This window comes from Diospyros lotus, chromosome 10 (genome assembly GCF_014633365.1).
Source record: "Diospyros lotus cultivar Yz01 chromosome 10, ASM1463336v1, whole genome shotgun sequence".
Classification (NCBI taxonomy): domain Eukaryota; kingdom Viridiplantae; phylum Streptophyta; class Magnoliopsida; order Ericales; family Ebenaceae; genus Diospyros; species Diospyros lotus.
In genome coordinates this window covers 19,850,826-19,875,619 of record NC_068347.1, presented here as the reverse complement: position 1 = coordinate 19,875,619, position 24,794 = coordinate 19,850,826, and the positions used below count along the sequence as shown (strand labels likewise).

Below are 24,794 nucleotides of genomic sequence, written 5' to 3'. Positions count from 1 at the left end.
GTGCCTCAAAAGGAAACATCTTTAATGAGCTATGGTAATTGGAATTGTACCACCATTGGGCAAGAGCCAACCATTTATGCCAGCTCTTTGGTTTTAGAAAACAAATACATCTCAAATAAGCCTCCACACATTGGTTTGCTCCCTCAGTTTGACCATCTATTCAGAATGATAAGCTGTGGACATATGTAAATCAATTCCCAAACTTTTGAAAAGTTCCTGTCAGAAATCACTGGAAAAAATCTTATATCTATCAAAGACAAGAGATTATGGCACCCCATGCAACTTAATCACTGAATCCATAAATACTCTTGCCACTTCTTGGGCAGTGAATGGGTGAGAAAGGCTCAAGAAATAAGCAAACTTGGTTAGTCTGTCCACCACCACTAGAATAACATTATTACCTTCAGATTTAGGCAACCCTTCAATGAAATCCATGGAAATACCTGCCCAAGCCTGTCCAGGAATGTCCAATGGCTGCAACAATTCAGGATAACCCACATGCTCATGCTTGCAGAGCTGGCAAACTTCACAGGCCAGCATATATTCTGTAACCATCTTCTTAAGGGTAGGCCAAAAAAAACAGCTATCTAACCTTACGATAAGTGGCCCTTATACCTGAATGACCCCCCAAAAGGTGAGTTGTGTAGAGACTACATTATCTGCCTTTTAAGCTATTCATTATCACTTATAACCATCCTTCCTTTAAACCAGATTATGCCATTAGATAAGGTATATCCAGGTTTACTGTTAGGGCTGACTGATAACTAGGCCAAAAGATCCTGAGCCCACCCTACTACTTCATAACTAGCAGTAACTTCTCACCCAATCTAGAACGATTGAAATAATAGCATTACAGATCCCTTTTCCCACCTGCCTATACAAAGCATCAGCTGCCACATTCTCTTTTCCTTGACGGTAATGGCATTAAGCTGACAATAGTCAATACAAGATCGCCATGTCCCATCCTTCTTTTCAACAATGAGAACAGGGGATGCAAAAGGACTATGATTAGGGTGTATAATAGAATTAGCCAACATTTATTTGACTAATTTTTCAATTTCGGCCTTCTAAATAGGAAGGTGACGATAGAAACAAATATTAACTGGTTCAGTGTTTGGTTTTAAGTTGAGAGCATGGTTAAAACGTCTTTGTGGAGGTAGGGTTGTAGGCTCAACAAACAAGACCTCAAAATTCAACCAATAGTAACTATAAAGAGTATAATTGTTGTACCTCTGAGAAGGACTGTAGTGCAGCATTGCAGGCTGCCACTGAATAATCCGCTTCACAAATCCACTGCTCCAATTTTTCTATTTCTGCAAATGCTTCAACTTCCATAGCTTGTATGCAAAATAACTAAGCCACTTGACTTATTTTATTTGTGAGGAATTTCTGTAGTTTTTTTCCTGAAATCAATTTACAAGCTCCCATCTCCATGCTGCCAACAATAGTCAACTTCTTTCCTTTTATTTCAAATGCGACCTCAAGCTTATTGAAATCAAAGATAACGGAACTGACTGTCATCATCCAATCCACTCCCAACACAATATCTCAGCCCCCTAGTTTGAGAACTCACAAATCAACAGTAAATTCATGCCCTTGCATCCTCCAATAGAAATCCACACATCTTGACTTACCATACATCTTGTTTCCATTAGCCACTGTTACTGACAATGGAAAAGTAGTTTTCACCTTATAGTGCGTTCTTTGGCAGTCTTTTCATCCAAAAAGCTATGAGTACTGCCACTATCAATCAATACCATTAATTTTCCATTCCCAACCAATCTGTCGTACTTAGGACCGCCACATTGTTAAAGCATTTTGTATTCAGTGGCAGTGGTTTATATTGTAGCTTGGTAGCTTGCTGTTTGCTGTTTGTCTTTAGGCTGCCTTAGCGTGTTTATTAGTGTGTTGCTGTAAAGCTTTAGCTGTTCTCTATATAAATAGCAAAGCTATCTATTTGTTTGTAAGATTGATTCATTTTGAAATCTGAATTACGAAGTTAGTTCTATTTTCTTTTCTCTTGTTCGATTATCTCTTTTCTCTTTAATCGATCTCCTCTTCTAGGGTTTCTAATATTTTACATGGTATCAGAGCCATCTACGTAAGTCATGGCGTCCGATTCGAATCACTGTACCTCCTCTTCGATTCCTCCTCATTCGTCCTTTTCTCTTACCTCGGCTTCGCATACTGGCTTTGGTGCAGTTGCGAAAGCCTTGAACTACATTCCAATCAAGCTCGATAACGGGAACTATATTTTCTAGAAAGCTCAAGTTCTAGCTACTATTCGAGCGTTTGATCTGATTCAATTTCTGAACAATTTGACACCTCCTCCAAAGTTTATTACGGATCCAGATAATGGTGATGCTGAAGCTACGAAGGTGAATGATGACTATATGGATTGGCTGCGATCAGACCAGCTTCTTCTTGGCTGGCTCTTCTCGACCATTGATAAAGATGTCCTGGCGCAGGTGATTCATTGTGAATCATCTGCTGAGGTATGGTCTACCTTGGAGAAACTTTATTCTAGACAAGCTGTTGCAAAATCTTTTCAATTAAAGCAACAATTGCGTTCAATCAAGAAGGAGTCTCTATCTGTCAATGATTATATTTTAAAGATCAAAACAATCGGTCATGCACTGGCAGCCATAGGAGAACCTCTTCCTGATAAGGAGCTATTATTAGCTATTCTAAATGGATTAGATCATGAATATGAGACTGTTGTCAGTCTTATAACAAATCAGATGGATGAAATAGATTTAGAAATGGTGCAATATCTTCTATTAATGCATGAACAACAGCGGTTAGTCACACAGAATGTGCCACCTTTGACAACTGCTTTTGATTCACATATGTCCTCTTCAATGTCTGTTAATGTTGCTTCTTATTCAGCACAAAATGGAAATGGAAATGGATCCATTCCGAATACAAGACGGGGGTTATAATAATCGAGGAGGTCAATTTGGTACTAGAGGAGGTCGAGGGAGAGGTAGATCGAATGGCAAAAGAATTTACTGTCAGCTTTGTGGAAAGCCAGGACATTTTGTGGATAAGTGCTACCGCATATTTGATAAGAATTTTTATCGAAATTCTGGTCCTAATTTTGGAAGAGGAAATTCCGGTGGTCCACCTCATTTTCGTGATTCTCAGGCATACCTAGCTTCAGTTCGAGACTCTAGCGAAGGCTACATGACTGATTTAGGTTCCTATCATGGCAATGCTCATGGCACTATCCCTCAGCCTTCTAAACCTTCATTCTTGCCTTATGATCAGTCTAATCCTACATGGTTTGTGGATTCTGGTGCCACAAATCACATTACCTCAAACGTTCACAATCTTTCCAATCATTCACCCTATCATGGCAATGATAAAGTCACAATTGGTAATGGTAAGTCTTTACCTATCTCAACTATTGGTGCTACACAACTTTCCTCTGTCTTATCTCCTCAACCCTTTATCTCTTTATCTCATGTTCTTCATGTTCCTCCCATGAAGAAAAATCTGATTAGTGTTTCTCAATTAACTCGAGATAATAATGTTGTTACTGAATTTGATTCTCATTCATGTATTGTCAAGGACAAGGATTCCAAACAGGTGCTACTTCAAGGTCAACTTAGGAATGGACTCTACCAGCTGAATTCAGCTTTTGTTCCAGCTACAATCAGTCCCTCTGTTCATTCTATTGAGCCTGTTAATGCTGTTTCATCTAATTCTTCTTCTACATGTAGAAAGCAGTACACTAATGTTTGTAAGAATAAGCACTCATTCTGTCATGAGTTGCCGCATCATTGTTTCAGTGTAGTTCACACTAGTTCTGATGTTTGTAAACAATGGCATGCTCATTTAGGGCATCCATCAACTCGTGTACTACAGCTTATATTGAATAAAATTCAAGTTCCTTTTTCTCCTATTCCTTTTTGTGATTCCCGCAAGCTTGGGAAATTAAGTCAGCTACCATTTAATCATTCTGAGATTAAAGCAACTAAACCTTTAGAACTTGTCTACTCCGATTTATGGGGACCTTCCCCTGTTCTTTCCATTGAGGGTTACAGATACTATATCATCTTTGTGGATGCATATACCCGATATACCTGGCTATATCCTTTGAAACTCAAATCTAATGCTCTACCTACCTTTATAGCCTTTCATAAATTTGTTGAACTGCAATATCACCACAAATTCAAAGCTTTACAAACTGACAATGGGGGAGAGTTTAAGGCCTTTTTGCCTTATCTTAGAAGCTTAGGTATTCAAGCTCAGTTTTCATGTCCCTACACACATCAACAAAATGAGGTGGCCGAGAGAAAACATCGACATATAGCTGAAATGGGGTTAACTTTATTAGCTCATTCCCATATGCCTCTTAAGTATTGGGTAGAAGCTTTTCAAACTGCAGTTCATGTCATAAATTTGCTGCCAGCATCACCTATTAAATTTTCTAGTCCATTTCAGTTGTTGCTTGAGAAACCTCCCAACTATTTGCTTCTTCAGCCATTTGGTTGTGCTTGCTTTCCTTTTCTTCCTATAACAAGCACAAATTTGCTTTTCATACATCCAAATGTGTATTTCTAGGATATAGTCATTCTCAAGCAGGGTATAAATGTTTGCGTCCATCTGGAAGGATTTATATATCTAGGCATGTTCAATTTAATCCTAATGATTTTCCCTATCCCTCACTGTTTGTTTCTCCTTCTTTTTCATCATCTACTAAAAATGTTGGGTTATCTACCTCTCATTTTCAGTCTCTTCCTTCTATTCCAAATTATCTAAAGTAGCACCTGTATTATCTCCTTCCTTGTCAAATTCAGTGGTTTGTCCGCGCGTTTTAGTAACTTCTCTTGCTATCCCTTCTCCTTATGCTCCATCATCTGTTCAACCTTTTTCTTCTCCCTCTATTCAGCCTGTTTCAATTCCCAAATCCAAACCACCTACTGCTCCTTCTATCCATCCTATGATGACCCGCTCTAAAACTCAAAGACTTGTTACTGCCTCCCCTCATGCCTTAGTAAGTTGTCTAGAACCTTATTCAGTTCATGAGGCTTTGCTAGATTCTCGATGGTTGCAAGCCATGCAAGAAGAATTTGCAGCATTGCAGAGAAATAAAACTTGGGATCTTGTTCCCTTTTCAGCAGATATGAATATCATTGGCAGTAAATGGGTTTTTAGGCTCAAATATAAGTCAAATGGTTCTGTTCTTAAGTATAAAGCAAGGCTGGTTGCTAAGGGTTTTCTACAAACACCTGGTGTGGATTATGCTGAGACCTTTAGCCCTGTTGTAAAGGCTCCAACAATCAGAGTATTGTTTTCCTTAGCAGCCAATTTTGGTTGGGATATACAACAAGTTGATATTAATAATGTTTTTCTCAATGGTGACTTGGAAGAAACTGTTTACATGACTCAACCTGAGGGTTTTGTGAATTCTAGATATCCCTCTCATGTTTGCAAATTAAAGAAGTCCCTCTACAGGTTTAAAACAAGCACCACGTGCTTGGTATGTAAAGCTGAAAACTGCGTTTCAGAATTGGGGCTTCACACGAGCAACCTCTGATGCTTCTCTCTTCATTAAACGGACTGCCTCTTATGTTTTATTTGCTTTGGTTTATGTTGATGATATTCTGATCACTTGATCAGATTCTGCTGCTCTACAGCTTTGTATTAAAGATTTGGACAGCACTTTTGCTTTAAAAACACTAGGCTCAGTCAATTACTTCTTAGGGTTTGAAGCTTTTAGAAATTCTGCTAGAATTTACTTAACTCAAGCCAAGTACACTATGGATTTGTTGAAGAAAGCTGATATGTATGACTGTAAGCCTTGTGCCACTCCTGCCACTTCTGCATTTTCTCTTACAAATGAAGGTGAAGTCTTTTCTAATCCATCTTTGTATCGAACTCTTATTGGCTCTCTTCAATACTTAACATACACTCGGCCGGATATTGCCTTTGTGGTAAATAGATTAAGCCAGTTTTTGGCATCTCCTAAAGTGCAGCACTGGGTTGCTTGCAAACGGCTACTTAGATATTTGAAAGTCACAGTGGGTTATGGTCTTTTCTTCTCTCCCTCACCTGGTAATTTCGCTCTTTCAGTATACACCAATGCAGATCATGCAGGGTGCAAGGTCACAAGGCGCTCCACTAGTGGTTTTTGTGCTTTTCTTGGTTGTAATCTGATTGTTTGGGGTTCTAGAAAACAAACAGTGGTTGCTCGATCAGTTGGTGAGGCTGAATGCCGTGCCATTGCTCAAGGTGTAACAGAATTATTATGGCTGAAGTCATTATTTTCTGAGTTGGGATTTTTAGATTCTATTTCTTCTAAACCCATTGTGTGGACTGATAATTTGGCTGCTAAGAGTATGACTGAAAATCCAGTTTTTCATGGGAGAACTAAGCACATAGAGCTTGATATTCATTTCATCCGAGAAAAGGTTGAAAAGAATGAAATAGAGATCAGATATGTTCCTACCGAACATCAGATTGCTGATTTTTTTTACAAAAGGGCTCTCTCAAGCTCGTTTTCAGTTTTTGTGTCATAAACTTGGCTTAACATTTTCTCCGGTACACAAGGGTGGCAGTTCAGAAGAGTCCTCATTGAGGGGGAATGTTAGAACATCTTGTGAGCAGCTTATGATTCAAAAGAGTTCTAATTGAGGGGGAATGTTAAAGCATTTTGTATTCAGTGGCAGTGGTTTATATTGTAGCTTGGTAGCTTGTTGTTTGTTGTTTGTCTTTAGGCTGCCTTAGCGTGTTTATTAGTGTGTTGCTGTAAAGCTTTAGCTAGTTCTCTATATAAACAGCAAAGCTATCTATTTGTTTGTAAGATTGATTCATTTTGAAATCTGAATTACGAAGTTAGTTCTATTTTCTTTTCTCTTGTTCGATTATCTCTTTTCTCTTTAATCGATCTCCTCTTCTAGGATTTCTGATATTTTACACACATACACAGCCTAACTATCACATAGAACTCTCTGATTACACCCCCAAATAATAAGCCACACAGCACACAACAATAGCTGTAATATCCCAAGAGTCCAGAAAATGGTAGTATATATCGAGAATAAGTAAGGAAGGAAACAATACCAGCTAGATACCTTTTTAGGCTGAATGTAGGCAAAGAACTCCGGGGTTAAGCATGTTTGAGCTGAGGAAGCTCAAGGATGGGTGACCCCCTGGGAAATTTGCGTAGGCCCATCAGAGTAAGTTGTTCCGGTCCTTCCTATCATTCGATGCGGGATGTTACAGGTGAAATAACTTACTCTAATGAGCCTACGCAAACTTCCTAGGGGGTCACCCATCCTTGAGTTTTCTTAGTTCAAGCACGCTTAACCCCGGAGTTTTTTGCCTACATTCAGCCCAAGAGGTATCCAACTGGTATTGTTTCCTTCCTTACTTATCCTCGATATATATTACCATTTTCTGGGCTCTTGGAGTATTACAGTCTCCCCTATCCAACTGGTATTGTTTCATTACTTACTTATCCTCGATATATATTACCCTTTTTCTGGGCTCTTGGGGTATTACATTCTCCCCTCCTTGAGCACATGACGTCCTCGTCATGCGACCTTACAACTGGTCTCAGATCTTCTCCCCTTAGGGGCTGCCATCCTAGAAGCCTGCCAGAAGCCGCTCCTTGTACAGGTCCTCGAGCCCCGGCGCCACTCCACGCCCTCATTGGACCGCCTTCACCAAGGGTCGGCTCTGATACCACCTATAACATCCCGTATCAAGCGATAGGAAGGACCGGAACAACTTACCCTTGATAGGCCTACACGAACTTCCCAAGGGGTCACCCATCATTGAGCTTCCCCAACTCAAGCACGCTTAACCCCAGAATTATTTGCTTACATTCAGCCCAAAAAGTATCCAGCTGGTGTTGTATCCTTCCTTATTTATCCTTGATATATACTACCATTTTCTAGGCTCTTAGGGTATTACAATAGCAACAAGAACGGGAACACAAACAACAACACAACCACACAAGAATCAAGAATTTTATCCTAGTTCAGTCTCATAAATGAGACCTACATCCAGACTGCCTTGGGCGCCATGAAAACTCCACTATCTTGAAAGCTTTTAGCGATTACATGCACTAGAACTACCTCTCTTTCCCATAGTCTAAAACCCTAGACTATACAGAGATGAAAATACCCCGAGAGAACATACAAAGATAACCTTTCTCTCAACCTAGCACATACTCGCTTACCCTCTCAAGATATCCAACTGCTTTCATGTTACAATTGTGCCCTCCCAGCCCCTATTTATAAACTATAAGGGTGGGCAGGTCAGGTTAGGTTATAACTGACTGACCCCCTGACCGGATTTCTAACCAACTTCCGATTAGCTTATGCTATATAATAAACTCCTTATTACAATAGAGAAACATGCCAACAGATTTACATAAGGAAAAACTAAGTACAGAAAACTAATCTAAGTCAAATGACTTCACAATTCTCCACCCATTTGATTTAGATTCACTGCACACCTACACTTCAGCTCCCTGCACCCCTGCTCCACCTTCAATTCTAATCTGGAACAATGTTCAGCAGCTTGATATGTTGCTGAAGCTTAGAAACCGATACAGCCTTAGTAAACATATCAGCAACATTTTCCTCACCTGCAATTTTGGTTAGTTCAACAAGTTTATTTTCAATTATATCCCTAATAAAGTGGTACCGAATGTCAATGTGTTTTGTCCTCTCATGGTAAGTCTGATTCTTTGATAAATGTATAGCACTTTGACTATCACACATCAAAGTGACTTTTACATCTAACCCTAGGAGCTCTCCCACTAGCCCTCTAAGCCACATAGCCTCTTTAATTGCATCAGCTACAACTATATATTCTGTCTCGGTAGTAGATAATGCTACCACATGTTAGAGACTAGACTTCCCACTAATAGATGAATTCCATAACTTAAACACACATCTAGTTGTGGACCTACATTTATCAGGATCAACAGCATAGTCTGCATCCGAGAAGCCTAGAATGCTAGGTTTTTCTCCTACCTTAGCTCCACCATAGGACAATACAGTTTTGCTATACCCCCTTAGGTATCTAAGCATCCATTTTACAGCCATCCAATGGGATCTACCTGGGTTTTCCATGAAGCGGCTGACTACACTCATTGCATGAGCTAGGTCGGGGTGGGTACAAACCATACCACACATCAGGCTGCCAAGTGCACTTGAGTGTGGGATTCTCTCCATTTCCTTTCTCTCCACCTCTTCGTTAGGGGACTGCTTTGAAGATAGTTTGAAATAAGGTGCAAATGGCACACTCACTGGCTTTGAATCAGCCATACCAAACCTAGAGAGCAGCTTTTCTACATAGGATTTTTGAGATAAGAATACTCTCCTATGCTATCTATCCCTAGAGATTTCCATCCCTAGAATTTTTCTAGCCTCACCTAGTTCCTTCATTTCAAACTCAGCCTTTAATATCTGCTTAAGATGCTGAATTTCTCTAAGGGATTGACTTGCAATAAGCATGTCATCCACATATAGCAGTAAATATATAGAAATGCTAGATGATATATGTTTAAGATACACACAACAGTCATAGGATGCATCTTGAATATCCTTGACCTATCATAACAGTATCAAACCGGTGATACCATTGCCTAGGAGATTGTTAGAGCCCATAGAGTGACTTTTTGAGCAAACAAACCTTCTCCACCGTATCCTTAACTTCAAAACCTCTAGGTTGGTCCATATATATCTTCATTTCTAACTCTCCATGAAGGAAAGCTGTAGTAACATCCATCTGCTCCAACTCCAAGTCCAATTGAGCAGTGATAGCCAGCAACACCCTTATTGAGGTATGCCTTATGACTGGGGAGAAAACTTCATTGAAATCAACCCCCAGAACTTGAGTAAACCCCCTAGCAACTAGCCTAGCTTTATACCTAGGCTTAGGATTATCACTAGCCCCTTCTTTTATCTTATACAGCCATTTACTGCTTACAATTCTTTTCCCTTTAGGTTTTTCTACCAATTTCCAAGTTTGGTTTTTCTAAAGGGAAGATATTTCTGATTTCATGGCTTCTATCCACTTTTGGAAATCCTTGGATGCTATAGCTTGGTCATAAGATTGTGGCTCTTCTCCAGAAACTTCGGAGGCGCTATTTAAAGCATAGGCTACTAAATCTGAGTAGCCAAACCTTAGAGGTGGCCTACAGACTCTAGGATGCCTATCCCTAGCCACACTATACCTACCAGGGTTCGACTAATCTCCAATGCTTGAATTAGCATCACTATCAGCCTCTTCTTCCTCATATTGAGATGTTTCATCATTCTGCTCTTCCTCTTAGACCTCATCATTTTGGTCTAGGTCTGGTTCAAGCTCTCCTTCATTTATTTCAGACTCTATTCCATGAATATCTACCTTCATTGAGTCCTTCTTTCCATCTAGCTCCTTTTGGGTTTCATTATTGCTTAAATTTATGGTAGTTGTCTCATCAAATGTCACATCCCTTGTGATTATGGTCCTAGGTCCTTCTGGTTCAAGGTTCCATAGTTTATATCCCTTCACACCGGTTGGGTAATCGATAAAGAGACATTTCTTTGCCCTAGGTTCAAGCTTGCCTTGATTCACAAGAGCATAGGCTAAGCACCCAAATACTCTAAGGTGGGCAAGACTAAGCTTATGGCCTGTCCACTTCTCATAGGGGGTTTGCAAATCTATGGTTTTAGACGGAGTCCTGTTAAGGATATGGGCTACAGTGAACACTGCTTCACCCCAGAAAATTTTTGGCTAATGTGCATGAAATAACATGCATCTTACCCTTTCTAAGAGCAGTGTTCTAAAAGGCGCTAGTCGGGCGCCAGGCTGGGGCCTAGCGCCTAGGAGGCCTAGGAAAACTGTTGTTTTTTTTTTTTTTTTTACTTTGTGATGTAATTTGATGTTATTTTCAATTAAATCAAAGTTGAAAAGCATCAATAATGCAACATAAACCAATAATACAACAATAATGGAATGACAAGTGAAATATAGAATTAAGCATGAGAAAACAATTGTTAAATCTAGGTTCAAACTTTAATAAGACAAAAGTAACAATAATGCAACATAAACCATATTTGAAGAATCTAAGTATCTAACTATCTAATTGGAATTCTTCCTCTCCATATTCTTCCAATACATGATCTTCATCAGACTCAAAATCAAATTCATTGAGCTCTTGCTCATCTTCTTCTTCTTCTTCTTCTGATTGAAAATCATCTTCATGAAGCTCTCTCATCCTAGAACTTCTTCGAGATTGAAGCATCTCGTCTGCTCCGGATGCTTCACCAATCACTTCCCAAGTAAGCCCCGTACCAGGCTCAATTTCTTCATCATCTCCTCCTTCAACAATCCATCCTTGTGCATTGATGGCATCACTAGCAAGTAGCACATCAACATTCGTTTCCTTCTCCCTCTTTTGCTTGTTCATCAGTTTTGCATTAAATTGGACATAGACAAGATTGTTCAATCGATGCACATCCAGTTTATTTCTTTCCTTCGTATGTATCTACATAAATAAAATAAAAGTAATATCAATTTAAATGATAGATAAGTTATTGATATTAAAGAAATATAGTTCATATTTTCATAAGGATAATGACATTAAAATATTAAAAATGTTTTAAAATATGCACTAACCCCTTCAAAAGTGCTCCAATTTCTTTCACAACTGGATGAACTACTGGTTAACGAGAGCATTCTTGTTGCCATTCGTTGCAAGTTTGGAGTTTGATTTCCATAAGTCATCCACCATGTAACTACATAAGTTAACAAGTATAAAATAAACAAATTTATACACTAATACACATTAGGAACTAAGAAAAGGATTAAAGGAATTTTATACCTGGATTATAATTGTCATCATTTTTTGCATAGCCTTAAGCTGCCCACACTTTTCCAAAAGCTCCCTCTTTACGAGTATACTTTGGCAACTCAACATTTATGACATGACCTTGCAATTCAAAATGATCATCACCATGATAAAACATCTCCACGCAATTAAAAAACCCATCCATCACTTTATTATCAAGATATATAGTCTTATTCTTGAAAATGTAGTAGGGATTCAAAAGGTAAGCCGCCAAATGCAATGGACTATCTAGCCTATCTTTCACCCTTGCTTCAATAATCTCTATAACAAGCTGATAGTTTTTCTCAAGATTATTTAGGGCCTCCTTAATATCTTCCTTTGCTTGCTTAATCTCTCCATATAAAAAACCCATAGAAGACTTTCTATCTGCATCAACAATTCGAAGCAACTTCACCAAAGGTGCAAAAACCTTAAGGCATAAAGTTACACCATTCCAGAAAGCAATGCTCATCACAGTAGCATATGTTGCTTTCCCTTTAACATTCTTTGACCATTTACACTCCTCCCATTCAGAGCTGGTAAACATTGACCTCAATTGGACCTTTTTCTCCATCAAACTCTACAAAGTAAGAAAAGAAGAAGCAAATCTAGTGACTCCCGGTCTCACTATATCTCTCTTCTTCGTAAATGACCTCATTAAGGACAAGGTCTTATGGTGTGCATAAATAAAGATTGCCAAACTCTTTGCCTAATCAATGACTTTCTTATATCTTGGCATTTTTCCAATACTTTCAAGCATCAAATTGATGGTGTGAGTAGCACATGATGTCCAAAAGATATTTGGCCTCTTCAGCTTCAATAATTTTGCCGCTCCCATATTGTTGACAGCATTGTCGGTTACTACTTGGATGACATTTTGTGGCCCAACTTGCTCAATGCACTTGTCCACATACTCAAATATGAGTTCACTTGTATGTGCTTCATCTGATGCTTCTTTTGAAGAAAGAAAAGCAATACCCATGCTAGAATTAACACATAGGTTCATGATGCTCCTTCTTTTTCTGTCTGTCCAAGCGTCTGTCATGATAGAGCACCCATTTTGTGCCCACTCTTCTTCATGCTTCTTCAGTAAGTCTTTCATTCTGTCAACCTCTTCCTTTAATAACGGTTCCCTCAACTGGTATTGACTAGGAGGTTTGAACCAAATTGACCAACCGCCTCAACAAACAATTTGAAACTATCATGATCAATAGCATTGAAAGGTATACCAGCTTCGTACACCCATCTAGCACAATATCCTTGTACAATCTGTGTTCTCTCGTTAAACAATGCTTCACTAATATTTTGTTGCCTTTGCGTCATTCTCGAACTCAAACAAATTTCAGGACTAATGGAGCTTGCAAACTTATCTATAGGGCCAAGAGTACGAGGCGTTTTTTTGCTCCCTAACTCTTCCAATTCATCTTCATCATCCACCCCTTTCCCCATGTCAGAAATATTAACCGAGGATCTCATCATATCTTTCTCCTACTTCTTATTCTTCTTCTTACTCTTTGCCTCAGCAATAGCATTCTTGCATTTAGCTTTATCATCCGAAGAAGATTTTGGACATGCAGAAACATTTCCGGAAATGTGGCCGATGTGTTCTTTGACTCTGTAAACTCCTTCAGACATAACTTTATCACACAACTTGCATTTAACTTTATCCATATTCTTTGAATTAATTAACATTCCATACTCCCATCCAACATCATTTGATTTCCTTTTAAGAACTGAGGCGGCATCAGACGATGCTTCCGTACTCCCAATTCCATCCGACATGACTTCCTTTTTTCTTTTTCTTTTTTCCTGAGTAAATTGACATTGAATGATTGAATTAAAATAGACAATTAGGCTAACTAGCTAACAAACAGAGCCAAAAACTAACAATAGCCCAAGCAGCACCAGCAACAACAAGCAGAAACAAAGGCAGCTTGCTACATTTGTTGCTAGCTTGCAAGTTGCAAATATTAATTTTTTAAATACATTAATAATAATAATAATTAATAAATATTTGAATAACAAATAATCAAATATTAATATAAATACTAAATTAAATTTAAATAACAGAAAAATAGAAAGAAAACAAAAGAGGGAGAGGCAACAGCAAGCAGCAGCTGAAGGAGGCTGCTGCTTGCTTACTGCTTGCTGCTTGCTTACTGCTGGCTACTACTTACCGAAGGAGGCGGAGGCCCGGAGGGTGAGTGAAGAAGATGAAGGCTGAAGCTGCTGCAAGAGACAACCAGTAGCGGAATGTGGTGGTGTGCGAGCAGCGAGCACGAGACGATGGCGACGACGAGTGAAGAAGGTGAAGCTGCAAGAGTAAGAGACAACCAGAGTGTGGCGTGGCGGTGTGCGAGCACGAGACGGTGGCGACGGGCCGACGGCGACTCTGCAACTACAAGAGACGGTGGCAGCATGCGAGAGAGAGGCGATGGTGACGGCAATTCAGCAATAGACTGTCTGTGGCGGTGCGCGCGAGAGAGAAGGGGAAATCGATGAGAGAAATGGGTAACGGGTAAGGGAAACAAAACCCTAATCAATTTATACTAAATGCTTCACGCGGCCCAAGCGACCGATTTGGCCGCCTTGGCCAGGCGATTCACGCAGCTAGGCGTCCGCCTTGGCCGCCTAGGCGCCGCCCAGTACCGATTAGCCGGGTCGGCGCCTAAGGTGGCCGATTTGGCCATAATCGCGGCGGCCAGCAACCGCCTAGCGCCTCGACTCCACCTAGGCGGCCACCTAGGCCGCGTTTTTGTTCACTATCTAAGAGTGCCCGGTTCATCCTCTCAGCCACCCCATTTTGTTGGGGGTTTCCAAGCACCGTTAAGTGCCTAATTGTGCCATTTTCATTGCACATTTCACTAAATTTCCTATTACAAAATTCCATCCCATTATCTGTCCAAATGGCTTTAATTTTCTTACCCATTTGAGTTTCTACCATTGTCTTCCAATTCCTAAAGGTCCCATAAGTATGATCCTTAGTTTTTAGCACATAAACCCACAACATTCTAGAATAGTCATCTATAATGGAAAGGAAATATCTAGAACCACCATGGATTGGGGCTTGGGCTGGCCCCCACAAATCCTAGTGAATGTAATCTAGAGGGGCCTTAGATGAGTGGGTGGCAGTCCTAATGAACCTGAGTTTTGCTGCCTTTCCATAAATGCAAGACTCACATTTGGACAAAACTGAGACTTGGCTATTTTCAAGAATCCCTTGCTTGGCAAACTCCTTGAGCCTTTGCTCATTTATGTGTGACATCCTTAGATGCCACAACTTTTCTAGTTCTTGGGATTTCCTACTCACTGTAGTAGCCTCACAACTTAAGGTAAAGGCTTGCAAGATATAAATGCCATTCTACAGTTTGGCCTTCATGCAGACAAGTGACCCCTTGGTCACTATTATGGCTCCACTCTCTCCTTTGAACTTTAAGCCATTTCTGTCCAATTCTCCAAGGGAAACCAAATTCCTCTTGAGATCGAGCACATGCCTAACTACAATGAGAGTCCTAAAAGTGCCATCATTCATTCTTAGCCTCACATCACCCACTCCAACAACCCTGCACTCATGGTCATTGCCTAGCAAAACCTTACCCCCATTGACTTCTCTATAATTTTGCAGCCAAAACTTCCTAGGGGTCATGTGGAATGAACAGCCCGAATCCATCACCTAATCATTATTCCCGGCCATTTCAGTGACAGTCAACGCCTCTGAACTGTCATAACCAAGATCAACTAGATTTGCTCCACCATCGGATGATTGCTTTTCAGCCATGTCTTTCTTTCTTTTAGGGCAATATCTTTTGATATGCCCCTCCTCCCGGCAATAATAACATTTAACAGGGCCTTACCATTCCTAGACTTTGATCTAGACTTCCCCTTATTCCCTTTAGAGTCCTTTTTAGCACTCCTTGACCTTACGGTTAGGGCATCACTAGGAGTAGATTTTACATCCATTTTTATTCTCAATTCCTTTGAGTTTAGGGCTCCTATTACATCTTCTACGGATAGCTTGTCCCTGCCGCGTTGTAGAATATCTACAAAATTTTCATAAGACTTAGGCAATGAATAAAAAAGAACTAGGGCTCTATCTTCATCATCATAGTTTACTCCTATATTCTCTAAGTCAAGACACAGCTTATTCAATTCATCAAAATGTTCTTGAAGTCTTTGATTTTCTTGCATCTTAAATGTGAAGAATTTGGCCTTCAAATACAGCCTACTGGATAAAATCTTCTTTAGGTAAAGAGACTCCAATTTATTCCATACTTACAGGGCTGTTTTAAATTTTGATACTTCTCGGAGAACCTTATCTCCAAGACTCAAGATAAGCATGTTGTACGCTTTCTTGTTAATTTCCTTATCCTCTAAAGATATAGTTTTAGGATCCTTACCTTCAGAGCTTCCCTCGACAGTTACCTCTTGTTCGATTGCCATCTCCAATCCAAGACTGCACAGCAGTGCTTCCATTTTGATCCGCCACTCAATGTTCTAAAAATCACTCTGCCTAGGCGGCCACTGGCCGCACCGAGTATGCTTTAGTTAGGCCTCTTAGTCGCCGGCCCAATTAATCAGCCGCGGCTGCGCCTAGGCAGCCTGCACTACCTAGGCTGCCCAAGTTTTTGCTTTATATATCAGCCGACTTTAGGGTATTTTATTTCTTAATCTCGTCCCTCAGCCTCTCCCCCTCTCACCCCAAGGCCGTCGCTTGCCTCAACGTTGTCGCCTCAACGCCGTCGACTCGCCGGTACTCACTGACATCGCTATCTCCAGCTCCATCATCGCCGTCAAGCTTCATCAACACTACCTCTATGCCATTTGCGTCCTCCTCCCTGCCTGAACGTCGTCGTCGTCGTCGTCGTCGTCGTCGTCGCCGCCGCTGCGTCCTCGCCGTCAAGCTCCATCTCCGCCGCCAGCGAGCTCCATCTCCTTCGTAACCTCTCTCTCTCTTGAGTCTCTGGTTATTGGTTTCTCTTTCTCTACGTTACATTGTTTCTATTTTTCTTTTTTTTTTGTTCTATTTATATATTAGATATATATTTAGTTTTAATTATTATTAATTATATATAATATGTGTTTTTACATGATGAAGAATGAAAACAAAAAATTATATGAGGTTATTGGTTATTTTGCAAAAAATAATTTATGTTTTCATTATATTATAAAACAAAAGTTATTTTGCTATTTTATTATTTTAATTTGATTATTTTGTAGTTATTTTGCAGTTATAGCATGATATGTTATTGTTATTTTAAATATTAAGTGAGGTTATTGGTTATATAGATATAGGTTTCTATTGCAAGTTTCTCCAATTAAAAAAAAAATCAAATTTTTCTAGGCCCCGCCTAGGCGCCCTAGAAGCTAGGCCCCAGCCTGGCGCCCGACTAGCACCTTTTAAAACATTGCTGTCGTTGAACTTCTCTACATCATATCGTGTGGCCGATGACGCCGCCATAATCGCTTACCAAAGATGACTTTGGTTTCTTGAGAATCTTGAAAAATCTTGATAGGTTTACTGGTGCTAATACCCAGCGCTCTGATATAAATTTGTTGTACTTAGGACCGCCACATACACAGCCTAACTATCACCAAGAACTCTCTGATTACACCCTCAAATAATAAGCCACACAGCACACGACAATAGCAACAAGAACAGGAACACAAACAGCAACACAACCACACAAGAATCAAAGATTTTATCTTGGTTCAGTCTCATAAATGAGATTTACATCCAAACTGCATTGGGCACCATGAAAACTCCACTATCTTAAAAGCTTTTGGCGATTACATGCACTAGAACTACCTCTCTTTCCCACAGTCTAAAACCGTAGACTATACAGAGATGAAAATACCCTGAGAGAACATACAAAGATAGCCCTTCTCTCAGCCTAGCACATGCTCGCTTACCCTCTCAAGATATCCAACTGCTTTCATGTTATAGTCATGCCCTCCCAGCCCCTATTTATAAACCATAAGGGCGGGTAGGTCAGGTCAGGTTATAACTGACTGACCCCCTGACCGGATTTCTAACCAACTTTCGATCAGCCTATGCCATACAATAAACTCCTTATTACAATAGAGAAACATGCCAACAGATTTACATAAGGAAAAACTAAGTACAAAAAACTAATCTAAGTCAAATGACTTCACACAATCCTTCCAACTTAATAATCTTATACTGCCACTATCAATCAATACCATCAGTTTTCTATTCCCAACCAATCCTTCCACCTTAATAATCTTGTTAGTTGGGCAACCTTTCAATGCATGCAATGATATTTCTCCATCTTCAGTTTCAGGAACATTCTCAGCAGCCATTTCTGCCTCCTCTGATATTTCTTCTTCTTCTTCTTCTTCATCCAATCCTTCTATTCTCAACAATTGTCTCTTACATTAATGTCCAAGGCTATATTTCTCTCCACATTTAAAGCACAAACCAAGCTGTCTTCTCTGTTTAAAGTGGAAGATCTCACCATACTAGGACCTTGAGGAGCCCTTGGATAGAGATTTCCCTTAGTTACCCCTTGATTATTAGCCCTAAAATTATTCAAACGCCGATGACAGCCAAAATTATTTCCTTTGTAAGGAATCTGATGCTTCTTAAAGATGGCTTCTACTGTTAATTCTTGCAATTTAGCCTTCTCAGCTGCCTGTTTAACTGTCACAGGCTGCAACATTTTTATAGTAGGCCTTAATTCCTCATTCAATCCACTGATGAAGCTAGAAAGGAAATAAGCTCCTGTTAATGTAGGATGTGCCACAATCATCAATGATTTTAATTCTTCAAACTTGATTTGATAATCCAGTACAGATCCTTGTTGTTTCAACTTGTTAAATTCCTCAATGAAATCAATCATATTCCGATCACCAAATCTTTCACAAAATTCATCGACAAATTCTCTCCAAATATAATCCGCCTTCAACCATGACCAGCCTTGAAACCAAGCATCAGCCACATCATTAAGATAGGCGGAAGCTAGGTTTACCTTTTGAGTTTCAGGCACCTTATAGAATTGGAAAAACTTTTGGCATCGCCTAATCCATATTCTAGGATTATGACCATCAAATGTAGGTATTTCCAGTTTTGGCAGAGAAGTATGAATGTGAGTCTAAGAAGAACTAACAATTGGATTCTCAAATTCATTACCGGGATTAACCTCAGTTATAGGTAATCTAAAGGTATTAGGGAGAGATCCATTACCTGTTATGGTCGGTTCAGCATTGTCTCTTGGTGGAAAATTGACCGAATGCTAACCCGTGGCAGCTTAGAAAACATACGTAAGAATCCATCCAATCTTTTCGCCAGACCATTCATAGTTGCATCTAGCTTCTTCTCCAAAGATTGAATCACTTCTTGATTCCAACGCTTTCCTTCTTGAGTCTAGCGCAGTCCTGTCTCCATCATGTCCATCCTCGCCTGCAGGCTGCTCATCTGCGCCTCCAACTGCTTCATTCTCGTTCCTTCCACCATTATCTCCTTCCAACAATTTCGATTCTACTCGACTTTTACAACAGCAAACCAAGGATCAGCAACTCTGATACCAAATTGTCAGGAACCAGTCCTGACCTAAGGTTTGTTTGAAGATAGAAATGAGAATGAGAGAGAAAGAGAGAAAAGTGACAAAGAAAACAGAGAGAAATTAGGGAGAGAATTGAAGAGAAAGGAATTCAGTTTTGTTATTACTCCATAACCTCCAAAGCAGTCTCGAGTAGCTTATATAGTTACTCTTTAAGGCAGTTGTTTCAGTTACATATTGTAACTGAAAGTGTACAGCTATCAACTAAAATAACAGAAAAATTAACAGTTGGTAACTACTCCTCCTGAGAAATAATTTGCTACACCTGAGATCTTGACAATTTGGAAAACCAAGAGCCATCCTGAACAATATTCTTTGTGCAGTTGGCAGGGTCTATCATCACAACGAATAACTTGAGGAAGAGAAGACAAAAATGTTATGGAATTGTGATATATGTGCAAATCTAGCAATAAACTTGGATGACAACCTTCTGAGGCATAGGGAGGTGCGGAGTCTGTTCTCCTCTCTATTTAGGGTCTAGTGTTTGATGCCAAAATCCATTTTGGACCTCTTGCTTGCTTAGAGGTTTGATGGTTTGGATAAAAATCATTAAGGCTTTGTTTGGGAGAGTCAGTTGCGGAATGGGATGGAACAAAAAATATGTTCTCTTCATTTGGCAGAGTAGGGTACAAAAAGTAATGGAAAAGTTTCTAATTGTTTAGGACAGCAATGGAAATGGAAGGATATTAAACAACAAAAAACAATTAATAACATTATAATGGAAAGATAGTGTTATAACGTTAAGAGCAAATTTTAACTTTTAAAAAACTATTAAGGTTAATGTTGTAAAAGCACATAATTAAGGGCCTATTTGATTTGCTATTAGTTTTTATGTGTTCATTTTTAATGTCTGTTTTCAGATTTTTGTATTCAATTTCCCCTCAGTTCCAGTTAGAAAATTGAAATTTTAACCAGTCATTTGATTTTTTTTTTTTTTTTCTATTAGTTTTCAAGAAGATGTAAATAAAAACACAAAACATCATTTGATCTTTGAATTTAACTTTTAATATAATTATATACATACTAAAATACATTAACAATAATTAATAATTATATTATTTTAATATAATGTACTACTTTATATTATTAAAATATAATATATTCACAGTAATTAATAATTTTATTATTTTAATATGAAATGATGAATATAATATATTACAAATGTAATTATAAAAATGCATGAAGAGTGAAAGTAGAAAATGTTTTGTTAGTGAGTGAAAATGGTAAAACAAATTGAAACCAACATGGAATCAACTTTTAGGTGTTCCCATATTTTTGAGGTCATTTTGATTTTGTGTTCAGCTTTTTGAACACAAGCCACAATCAAACAATAATGTCATGCGTTCATTTTTATGATTTTGAAAACAAACACAAATTCAAATAGTCCTAAGGTTTCCATCCTTTCTCGCCCAATTCGAGGGAGATAAAAAGTAGAGGTTTGGAGGATAATAGATAGATAGCGTTTCCATCCATTTCCATGCCATTCCATAATTTCCATTACTATTATCTCTCCTAACGAGAACCTCTTCTATCCATTTCCATCCCATCCCCCTCTCCCCAAGGCACTGTAAGGTTTTGGCAAGTTTGTCCGTTTCTTGTGTGATGTGAAGCTTGTGGAAAGAGCAAAATAGAAGGGCTTTATGGGGCAAGAAGCAGAAACCGATTACCGTTTCCTTTTCTTTTTGGTTGGTACCTATTTTCCTTTTCTTTTAGACTAGGGAGCACAGTCCTCTTGTTTTAACACACTCTCACTTTTCTGAGTAGTTTTGACATTTATAACATATTTAGAGCTGGCCTAGTGGTTGACTATCCATTCTGTGGTTAGCCCTTCTTTATGTACTGGGTTCACCTCCTTTAGGATTTAAGCGTTTTTCTTTTCACATATATCTTGCTTATCAAAAAAATTATCAACATACTGAGCCAAAAAATAAATTATCAACATGAGTTCTAACAATTTTAGATAAAGAAAATGAATAGGTTACGCTTAGACAAGTATCTAACACATGCCCAGGGAGAGTCCAAAAACCATCAATGTCTGGAGACCGAAACCACAACCAAGTGTTCATGCCTCTCAACTAAAACACAACCCACTTCAACTAAGGCGCAAAATCAGAGGGAGATTGAGACCAGTTAGTCGAGCTACAAATTACATACCTTGACATGACGATACGTATTGGGGGCATAGCCGTCTACCAATCGCAGTAGCCTACGACATTTTCCGGCATTTTCAATCAGGGTGCAATAACTCCTCGTCGTCGTAATCCACGGTGTTTCCCGCAACCCTAGCCACCGCCGGTAATCCTCGAACGACCATGACAGTGGTCTGCGGCCGTCGATAAGGATTATTCGCTATTATCCGCAAATGCCTTTGAAGCTATGGTTTAGGTTTGGGAAAGCGAAGAAGAGGGCTAACAAGTGGACGCATGGTTCAAAGCAAAACCTTTGTTGGATTTTGGGCGCCATTCTTTTAACTCCAATATTACGAGTGAGAAAAAAATACGACCCTTCTACTTTCATAATAATATACCAAAATATATATTTTAATTCTTATAATTATATATTTCTTTTATTTATATATTTAATTTTTTTATTATTTTAAAGACACCTCTAAACTTTTAATTTCTAGTCAACTGCACTCGTAAACCTTTTTATTGTTTCGATCAACTCTTGAACTATATAATTTTGAGTTAATTAAATATTTAGATAAATTTATTAAAAATAATGAATTCAAGAATATAATTTAAATAATAAAAAATTTAATAATACAATTAATTTAAAATTACATAATTTAAGCATGTCTTTTGAAATAATAAAAAAATTAAATATTTAAATAAAGAAAATATTCAAATGCATGGCTAAAATATGTATTTGACCATCTATATTCTCCATTCTTAATTCTTTGTCTTATTTTAGTTATATCAAGTTATATTTAATATATTTTTATTAATTAATAAAAAATTTAAACGTTAAAAATAAAATACACTAAATAATGCTTTGAACCACAAACCATAAAGACAGTGCTCTTTTTATTTTAAAAAAAAAGTAATTTCTTCTTTATTTTAAGTAACAATAATTAAAAAAAGGGGTAAAAATTTGTGCACCAATTCCAAATTCATAGGATTTATTTTTTAAAAAAAATAATAATTTTATTCTACATGTCTGTTTAATAATTTAAAGAAAACAAAATCACGTATGAGGGCTGGCTCCAATTCAAGTCAGCATTCAGCAATCTATGTCTTATTTTTAATTTTGACTCAATTATAGACAAATTTTGAAAATATTTCAAAATTTCTATTAAATTGTTAAATTTTTTTAAATATATTAGAAGATATATAAGTTATTTTTTTTTATTTAAAAATTTTCAAATAAATTTATCTAGATGAAGAGAAAGATAAATTTATCTAAACAATCCAAGATAAAGTCACATAATTTCCTTTTAGTGGGTTAGCAGATAAATTTAACAAATACAATAAAAAGTACTTTTATCTAAAATACTTTTCATATCTCACTTTTTTCAATTCATATCTTTATCAACAAACTCTACCTAAATATATATCAAAATTTAAGACCAAAATGCATAATGTAGAAAATAATATGTATTAAAATGCTTGTAAACATGGGTCTTGTAAAATAAATAGAAAATTTAAAATTCTCATCTTCTTCTTTTTTGTGGTATTAAAATCTGATTGCAGAGACTTTAATGGTCCCCCTATTAATTTATGGGCAAGAAGGGTAGAGAGACTCTAATGGTCTCCATATTAATGGGTCGAAGATACGGTAAATGTTGTAATAACATAATCATAATTATGACTTCAACTTTGCAGTTAAATAATAATAGGTTACATTAAATAAGTGTTTAGCATGGAAGAGATTTTTAAATTCTCGAGAATATTAGATTGAGAATTTACATTCACATGTTTGATACAACTTTTAAAAAAGAATTCTAAGAAAATAACATTTTCAAAATTTATTTTTTATCAACTTTCCTACAAAAAAATTTATATGAAAAGTTAAGAATTTTGTATTTCCATAAACTTGGAATAGTTTTTAACAACTAAAAAGTTTAAAGCACCCCTTACTCTCTTATAATTCTATAACCCTTTCATGATTGTCTTTACCCTAACTTGTTTCTTACAAATATTTATATATATACACATATATAATGTGTAAAAAAATAACATCTTTTAATTTCCTAAAAAGTTGTGTGCCTATATTTTATATACTAAAAAATATTTATTATTTTTAAACAAAAAATCAAATAAGAGTAATTTAAAAAATATATATAAATTTTTAAAAATATTACATTTAAACCAAACATAAAAATGTAAAATTTTTAGAAAAGAATGCTTAATATTTTTGAAAATGTTTAAATTTAATTAAACATAGAATTATATAAATACTGAGAATCAAATATTGTCAAAAATATTTTCAAAAATCTTAAATCTTTTTTTTTTTTTTTTTTCGTACCAAATGCCCTCTAATATTTTTCCATACACGATGATAAAATGACAATCCAAGTATGGACTCACTGATTGGTTGGATGCATAATAATAGTGGTAGTATGACGACCAATGCACCTTTTTATGGTGCCCTTATTATGGAAGTTCCCCTGTCATGGATATTATTGGGTAGTTGCCACCCGAGGCTACTTTGTAGAAAGTATAGTGGTGGGCACTTAGCATATGGAGGAGTCTAATGCAGGTCACAGATAAGGAGCGGATGTTTATCACAATATCAAAAAAAGAAAAAGAAAATAATGATTATGCAACAGAATGATACAACACCCCTCTTCCCACATCATGATGATGATGAATTCTGGCGTGACAGCAATAGAGATGACTCAGATATGGTCAATGCCAAATTGGAAGCAGAATTCAACGACAAGAATGCATGCACACAGTTGGTCCCAAAGTTGCACGAGACCGAAAAACGTTTTTGATATAAAATAAAAATAAAAAAACTATATACTTTTTAAAAAAGTAGAAAATAAAAGTAGGAGATAATTGTAAATTTAAAAAAATATAGAGATATATGTGAAAAATAGTTAAAAATTTGTGTTAAAATAAAATAAATAGGAGTGTGAAATTAGTTTATAATTTATATGATATAAATATTATATCATATATAAATATAATATTATGTATGTTGAAGCTGAAGGTTTGGAGCAGCATTGCTATCGCCGCTGCCGACCCAAGTCCACTACTCTCGTCACCGACTTGCCTCATCGCTGACCCTTTCACCGCCAATCATCAACCCATATTGCCACTCATCGCCAACCGCCAAATGTCAACGCATCGACTCGTTGCTTTGGCCGCTGACCCGTCTCGCCTTTCACCCTCGCCGATGCATCCTCTGATCTAGTCGCCGCCTAGCCT

General features: G+C 37.7%; 1 protein-coding gene across 2 annotated transcripts in view; it reads right to left on the bottom strand.

The window, feature by feature from the left end:
* Positions 1-21,874, bottom strand: part of LOC127810918 (ABC1 family protein YPL109C, mitochondrial-like) — a 65,456-nt gene extending 43,582 nt beyond the window's left edge. The window contains exons 1-2 of one of the 2 annotated variants that reach the window (XM_052350529.1): positions 21,574-21,873; positions 19,044-19,345 (exon numbers count right to left, since the gene is read on the bottom strand). Coding sequence is in view for 1 of the 2 variants with exons in the window: in XM_052350528.1 (XP_052206488.1) it covers positions 21,574-21,602 (29 nt within the window). In the remaining variant the exon portion in view is untranslated. Of the gene's footprint in view, positions 1-19,043; positions 19,346-21,573 lie in introns of both variants that reach the window. The other variant, XM_052350528.1, reaches the window with a different exon arrangement.
* Between the last annotated feature and the right edge of the window lie 2,920 nt (positions 21,875-24,794).